Source organism: Elephantulus edwardii, unplaced genomic scaffold (genome assembly GCF_000299155.1).
Source record: "Elephantulus edwardii isolate Elephantulus edwardi_28Jun2011 unplaced genomic scaffold, EleEdw1.0 scaffold00004, whole genome shotgun sequence".
In the NCBI taxonomy this organism is placed as follows: domain Eukaryota; kingdom Metazoa; phylum Chordata; class Mammalia; order Macroscelidea; family Macroscelididae; genus Elephantulus; species Elephantulus edwardii.
In genome coordinates, this window is record NW_006399754.1 from 17,606,116 (window position 1) to 17,614,395 (window position 8,280).

General features: G+C 39.7%; 1 protein-coding gene across 1 annotated transcript; it reads left to right on the forward strand.

Moving 5' to 3' along the window:
• Nucleotides 1–6,444: 6,444 nt before the first annotated feature.
• LOC102865167 (NADH dehydrogenase [ubiquinone] iron-sulfur protein 5-like) lies at nucleotides 6,445–6,765 on the forward strand. The gene has a single exon (XM_006879628.1). The coding sequence runs from the start codon at nucleotides 6,445–6,447 to the stop codon at nucleotides 6,763–6,765; it is 321 nt and encodes a 106-aa protein (XP_006879690.1).
• Nucleotides 6,766–8,280: the final 1,515 nt, after the last annotated feature.

An 8,280-nucleotide genomic window follows, 5' to 3' on the forward strand; every position in this document is an offset into this window, starting at 1 on the left:
CAGAAAAGGAAGAAAAAAAAAGTTAGGGGAGGAGATGTTATTGATGGACAGAACAAAAGACAGAGTTGGAGAGAAGAAAAGCTATTGAAACCTGCACACATTATTTTCCTCCATGCTGCCACTTCACCACTTTATCTCCTCTAACTGAGCAAATGACCACATTTTGGAGGGAAATTTAGAAATTGCTTCATTAATATGACATGAGGTATCTTGTTCACAATTGTGTATCTTTCTAGAAACATAGTTTTTTAGAAAATGCCTCTGACACTGGTTTCTTTTTCTTTTCCTCAAATGGTCTGGAAAATCATGTGATTGGTAAACATAATTGCCTTTTAGTGCCTCTGAACGGTTTATTCTTTAGAAAGTTTTTACTGTCTTTTAAATAATAACAATTTAAAAAAAAATTCTGAACCTTTTAACATTAGGACACGTTGTTTTGTTCACTTAGATTGAACCATGAACTTCTTAACAGAATCTTTCTTTTCTGAGCAGCAGGATTGAAATCTAATGTGGCAAATAGACTACACAGCTCTCACCTCAAATGTTAATTTGACTAGCAGATGTTCTTTCCACCCAACTCCCTTCTTCCTACTTGGAACAACAACCCAGGCTCACAGTATCTGCCAGACTTACTCAACTGCTAAACTCTGTTTTCATTTACCAGACTTGGTCAAAAGTTTACTAAATAACACGCAGCTGAGATGTTACTGTTACTGTGTCTGAATCGTGTGTCCTGCTTAATTTTGGTCATCTAGCCTGAACACCAACAGATTGCCGTAACGTTAATTCTCTTACTGTTTTCTTCTTTGTCAAATGGTTGTTAGACAAAGGAGTTCCTAGACAGTAGGTGAACAGCATCAAGAAACCTAGATTGCTATGCTGCACTGTACTTCTTTCATATATAAACTCTTTGAGTTTATAATTCTGCCAGAATAATTGGCTGGGACACCATCTTGTAAGGAATTGGTCAATTTATTATGCGAACAAGGTTGTTGTTGTTGTTATGTGCCGTCAATTCACTTGCGACTCATAGTGACCCTATGTACAACAGCCCTAAACCCTGCTCTGTCCTGTGCCAATCACACCGCCGCCTCTGATACACCCATCCCGATTACCCCAGTCACTGGATCAATCCACCTCATAGAGGGTCTTTCCCTCCTGCGCTGTTCCTCCACCCTACCAAGCATGATGTCCCTCTCCAAGGACTTGTCCCTCCTTACAACATGTCCAAAATATGTCAGACAAAGCCCCAGAATCCTTGCCTCCAAGGAGCAGCCTGGTTTAACCCTCTCCAGGTTGAGTCTGTTTGTTTTCTTGGCAGTCCAGGGTACATTCAATACTCTTCTCCAGCACCACAGCTCAAAGGCGTCAATTCTCCTTCTTTCCTTCCTAGTCATTGTCCAACTCTCTGATGCATATACAATTTTTAATTTACACTGTGTTTCATACATTCTTTAATATAAGTTTATTTAATAGACTTCATTACTATTAATCTATGCCTATTATTACCAAATGTTTTTGAGTCTCCACTGACTCTTCCCTATTCCTTCACCACTACCCCCCAATCCACTCACTAAACTCTGCTATCCTAGTGATTTCTACTCTCTTCCTTTTTCCAACCCTTTCCCACTTTCCCTCTCCTCTCCTGGACATTTATATATATCTTACTAGTTATTCTTTTATTTTTACAATAATGGTATTGTGCATTATTTGTCCTTATGAAACTTAGTTCACTCAGCATAATGCTCTCTAAACTCTCCCATGTTATATAGTATTTTACAAAAATCATTATTCCTTACTGTTGTATAGTATTTCATTCTGTGAATGTACTACAATTTCTCAATCCAGTCATTTCTTGATGGGCATTTGGGCTATTTTCAAACTGAGCTGCAATCCCAAAAGCACATAGCTCAAGGCCATCAGCTTCTCCATAGAGGAAGGATGGGCAATCTCCTCCTGTGCAGGTAACTGTCTCTAAAACCCGCCAGAGGCTCAGCTATGGGTTGGTTCCAACTCTGTGGTAGACAACAACTATACGTGTGTGTGTATGTGTGTGTGTGTATGTGTGTTTCATATGGGATTTCTATATTCATCTTGTTTAACTGCCTTCCAGAATGGTTGTACCATTTTACAATCCCACAAGCAGTGCATGAGAATTCCTTTCTCACCACATCCTCTCCAACATATATTGCTTGCTGTCCTGTTATACTTTGCTACTGCTACTGGAATGAGATGGTATCTCATTGTCATTTTGATTTGCATCTCTCTGATTGCCAGTGATTTTGGACATTTCTTCTTCTTTTAATAAAAATTATTTTGTATTGGTTTGTTTACAAAGTTTGGATATATTGTGTTTCACACTATTCTCCATTGTGTCAGTTGGCCATCCAAATGTCTTCCTTTTGAAAAGTCTTTTCATGTCTTTTGTCCATTAACGCCCCAACCTTGACTTGAAGGGCATTCTGGTAGCTCGTGGTGAGGAGTTATGCTGTCAACCCAAAGGTTTTTGGTTGGAATTCACCAGCACTTCTGAAGGAGAAAGATGAACAGTCTCTTCTCATGTGATTTACTATACTGCATTGAAACAGATGAGGGAGAGCACTGTTGAAAAGAAATATATGATTAGATATTATTGTTACGACAGGAGTCCAGAGTGAAGGTATCATAGCGGAGTAGACTTGGGGGGAAGGATTGTATAACAATGAGAAAATTTTTTCTTTTACTTTTCAAAGAGATGAGTGAATTGCTGGGAGGGGTGGGCAGGGAGAAAAGTGCGACAGTGAATGAATGGAAATCCAAAGTCTCTGTAAACTTTCATTAAAATAAATTTCAAACAAAATAAACAAAAACAAACCTACTGGAGAGTCAGCTATGAGTCAGTTCCAATTGGGCAGGAAGTAACAATATTTTGACTTCCCAGCACACAACATCTTGTTTGCAAGCAGATAATAGCAGGAAGATGTTTACCTGTGTTTTATTGACTATGGAAAGACACTTAAGTGTGCGGAAAAAAATAAATTATGGTTAACACTGCAAATAATAGACATTCCCTTAATTATACTCATGCAAGAAAAAAGCAAGAAGATACCATGGCTCACAATCAGGAAAGGTGTAGATCAGGTCACATTCTCTCATAGCACTTATTCAATCTGTATGCTGAGCAATTCATCAAAGAAGATGGACAATACAGAGAAGGTGACATTAGAATTATTTATCTAATCCAATTGTCCAGAGTCTCTAAGCTAGTTTTGTTACCTTTATATCTCCTCAAATACGTTCAATTCTTTATGTTGCTATCAGATTAATATTTCTAAAATAAAACTCTGCTTATATTACACTCTAGTCTGAAAGTCTCCAGGTTCTTCACTGCATTGAATATAATGTCCAAACTCCTTTGCTTGACATAAAAAGCCTTTGGTAATATTCTTGATCTTCAGACTTATCTGTTCTGGAATTCTCAACCTACAATCCTATCATAGGAATTTCCTGAAAGTACTATTCTTTCTCACCCCATTTTCTTTCTTTCTGCTTCCTCTTTTTCCCTGCTTAGCTCCTATTTATCCTTCAAGTGTAAACTCAGCCTCTTCTGACCTGAAGCACTCATGATCTACACATTGCTGGTTGTTCACGAGTCTTCATCCAATACTAACTCCATATTCTTCTTCATATAGTTCAGTTTCTCTCTTTCTGAATGCTGCTCACTGGCTATCAGGCAGAAACTTCTAACAATTTATCAGAATCATGGCTGAACTACACATTCATTTTTTTTCTACTTGAAAAATGAATGCTGTTGAACATGTGTAAGTGAGGCAAACATTTTCTTTTGTGCACCATGTCTTTGCTCGGTACACTCATTCATCAAAGTCGAGGCAAAAATAAATATTAGTCCATCCTAATGCAAAGCCAAATCCACAAGGTCTGGAATTGATAAGACTTTTTTATAAAGTGACACCATCCTTGCTGTCCTTACAGACGTGATTCTTGCTGTTTGACTAATAAATGTACAGAAATGATGTTAGTCATAGGACAGAGGTCTGTGCAGAAATGATGTTATTTATAGAACACAGTTCAGGCCTTTTGTGCAAAACTTACTCTCAGGTGTATTCTACTTGATGACACTTAACCACTGCTAAATGAAACTAGTGCTGTTATATCTGGAGGAACACTCTTCCACTTTGTACGTCACTCTTTGTCAATGTGCAGTATGAAGTAACTTGTGTTTGCTGTGATGCTGAACCTTGTGTCATTGGGGTATCAAATCCCAGAATGGTTTCCCATTGTGGACGGTGTTTGGTGGAGCTCCCAGTTGTAAAACAGGTTTGGAAGCAGGAGTGGCATCCACTTCCTAAACCACATGCCTCTGAAAACTAGATGAACTTGGAGAGATGACAATAGTGGAAAGGCATTAGATCTTTTGTTCATAGAGTCCCTGTGAGATGACCTCAACTTGACCACAATCAACAACACCATCACATAATTTTTAGTCACAATCATCTCTTTCAAGTTCACATTTCATGTTCAATCACTCAGTGTCTGGAGTGCACCACTCTGCTTCTGATTGTTTTGTATGAAACTCTTAGCAGCCTCACAGCAGACAGATGCTGATTTTCTGTTCACTTTTGAGTAGGTTTCCACACTTGGTGGTACTAGGGCATTTGTAGTTGCTACTGGCATTACATGGCCAGGCACCAAAATTATCCCCCCCCAAAATAACAATCAACACATTATGAAAGATACCACTAGGAATTTCCAGTGTAGCCAAGATGATAGCATTTATCATTAGATGTGTGAGAAGCAACTCAACGACTTGTGTTGCCTTTCTCTCTATGCATCCAAGGCACATCAGTCATAACTCCTTTAGATATTTTTCTCATTGAGCTGTGTGTTGACATGTCCACAGTCCCAGAGAGTCAACAGGATCAAAACAACTTATGTGAAAGAATGAAGAGTAGATAAATGAAAGTGTTTAGCAATAATTTGTAAGAACAAATAGACCCAATTAGCTACACATACACTCTTTGTCACTGGTGTTTATTTAGTCTTAGAGTTCTTGACAGGTGAGTGTTAACTTCATCTTATTTGGTTCTAGTTTCTTATCTGGAAAAAGACAGGCTGGGTTGTCTTATTTTAAGGTGTTACCCAGCTTTAAAAATTCTATTTATATTTATGTGTTAGTAAAGGTAATAGCACATCACATCAAGATTAGACACAGTAGCCCAATTGCAATGACAGACAGTTTGCAAATTCTTTTCTATTCTTGTAACTGCACTACTTTATTAAATGTAAGGGTCTAGGTTTGGCCGAACATCCATTTGTAGGAGTAACATTCTGGGGAAAGCAAATGGAGCTGGCCTTAGAACAGAAGCGGTGGTCATGTGACATCTGTGTTTCCATAGCAGCACGTGTTGCTTACCAGCCCTGGAGGAAACCAAGAGCTGCTCCGTGTAACCAGCCTTGAAAGCGAAGGAACATGGCACAAAAAAAGGATAGACTTGAATACAGCAAAAGTGACAGATGTCAGTTTGCAATTAAGTTATCAAAGACCAACTTCCATCCTGCTGACAGATTCTATTGCCTTTACACTAAAACAATGTAACGAAACATGTTAGGCCAGTGGGAGAAGAAATTGAGGATAGATTATGACCAAAATGTTAAGCGAGAAAGTAGGGCCCTCAGTTCAACAAAGCACAAGGAACTGACTCTTGCCAACAAACTCATGAACTTGGAAGCAGAGCATACTCAAATTGAAGATTACTACAACCTAGGGAAGTAGGCTTCGACTGCAGACTTTGATGTACAGGATCCCGTCAAGGTATGCCTCGATTCCTAACCCATTGAAACTGGAAGAAAAATGTGTGGGTGCCCTTTCCAGCTCTAAGTTTAGTAGTTATTCGTTATGTAGCGGCAGAAATCTCATCGAGTTGCTATCGAGGATTCACACAGCTGCTTACGTGATGTCAGAGAGTCTTCAGGCCTAACCTGCAGCCCTTCCCCACCTTCCTTTATTGGGTAAAACATCATCTCTAACCTGTAAGCTTGGTCTTAGATTCTAAACACTCACTCACTGAAACAAATGAGGGGTTCTAGAGTAATAACTGATTTCAGGCACTGCACTGAGAAAACAAGCCTGAATAGCTTGTGGTATCATACAGTACAGAAGTGTTAAATAGTGAAGTGTGTAAAAAAAGATGTAGGAACAAATTAGGAGCAATTCTCTATCGTCAAAACAAGCACAAACTGGGGAAAACCTTAAATTATGATCCTAATGAATTATAGGAAGCTCTGGTAACTTAGTGTGTAAGGAGCTGTGGTGTCCATCCAAAACCAGGCGGTTCACATTCACCAGTTGCTCCATGGGAGAAAGTTGGGCAAGCTCCTCCCCTGAGATGTCCTGTACTGTGGCAGAGGTGATCGAGAAGACCAAGGGCTCTCCTCTTGTACACCATGCCTTTCATTGATGTGCAGAAAAGGCTGAACATTAACATAGACCGATGGTTGATAATCCAAAGTGCAGAGCAGCCTTACAGGCTTTCAGCCCGATGCCATGCTTTTGACAAAGAGTGGATAGAATGTGCCCGTGGGATTGGTGGTATCTGGGCAGAAAAAGAATGCAAGATTGAGTATGATGATTTCAGAGAATGTTTGCTTCATCAGAAAATGATTAAACGGATGGCTGACATCCGGAAGCAGAGGGACAAGCTGATAAAGGAAGGGAAGTACACACCTCCACCCCACCACCTGGGCAAGGGAGAGCCCAGGCTCTGAGCTGAGCACCTGCAGATCTTCACTGGAAAGATTCTTAAATGAAAACTTTGTGAAAGTGTCTAAAATAAAAAAGTATTACTAAAAAAAAACAAAACAACCCAATAAAAACCAACCCACTAGAAGAAGATCAGCTGTGAGTTGGTTCCACTTCAACAGCATACAACAACTGAATTGTGACCCGTAGATCAAATGAACTCTCTGCATGGTGATATTTCCATAAGTAATTGCGTGATTAAATATGGGAGAGGGGACAGTATAGTTAAATAATTATCACAGAAAGAATTATGCAAATAAAAACAGTTCCATGCCACAGTAGTCATTGTTGTGTGATGAGATGGTGCATAAACATAGTTTCAAGGTATCTTCTCCTAAGGCTCACACTGACAACAGCAACTGGAAGGAAGGATTAGAGAAGAGCTTAGGGGGCAGTGAGCTTGTGTCAATGGGAGAGAAATAATTTGGAAAAGGAGGGTGAAAAAAAGCACAATTTGAGGAATTGAACCGACATCGATGGGTTGTGCCAGTTGTTGTTAAGTAGCATCAAGTGGGAATTGACTCAAAGCTGATCCTCCAATGGGTTTTCAGAGGCGGTAAATCGCCTGGGAGGAGATTGCCTACCTTTCTCCCAAGGGGCAGCTCATGGATTTGAATCACACACCTTTGGATTGCTGGCACAACTCCTTACCACTAAGCCATGAGAGTGCCCTTTGAATTATACCAGTGGAAATTGCTAAAGTTCACGAATTTAATGATTTTCTGTGTATATTGCTAACAATAGTTTTAGAAATGGGAGAAATTTATCCCTGTAAGGTATTTATTTATTTATCACAAGAGGAAAAAAATTATAAATAAATAAAAAGTGGAGAAACCTGTAAAACATCTTCTTGACAAGTGATTAAAGTTACCATTGAGAACACGTAGCAACATCACCGGCTTCCTGATATGAGATACCTGGAAGGGCTGACCACCACTTTGCTGATATTCTTACCAAAATTCCATAGCGTCAGTCCACTCATGAGAAAGCACCAAATGCATATATTGAGAGTTTTATTACTATCTTGCCCCCACTGCTATCAACCTACCCACTGTGCAAAGCCTAAGAGACAAGGCCCAGAGCCATATCTTGTGTTTAACTTGTCCTTATTATTTGCCATAATGGCTAAAATTTTATGAAATGCTTACTTTAATGTTTTTGATTTGTGGTTTCCCACCCGTGGTTCAGTGCTACACGATCCTGAAAAACTCAGGGAGCTCTGGTGGCCTAGGGGGAAAGAAGTTGCTCTACCAAGCCAAAGGCAGGCAGTTCAAATTTCCTAGCTGCTCCTTAGGAGAAAAGGGGGCAATTTCTGCCCATGTGATGTACAGCCTCTGAAAACCAGTTGGGGGGTGGGGTGGGGTCAGCTTGGAGAAGGTTCTGACTCCTCATAATGACAACAACAAAGAAATAAAAAATCCAAAACAACCCCCTCAGGGAGCCCTGGTAGCCTAGTGGGTAAGAAGTTGCATTGTCAACCC

What these genes read in the sequence shown, in the direction of transcription:
- LOC102865167 (XM_006879628.1), top strand. Translation starts at nt 6,445, where the DNA reads ATGCCTTTCATTGATGTGCAGAAAAGGCTGAACATTAACATAGACCGA.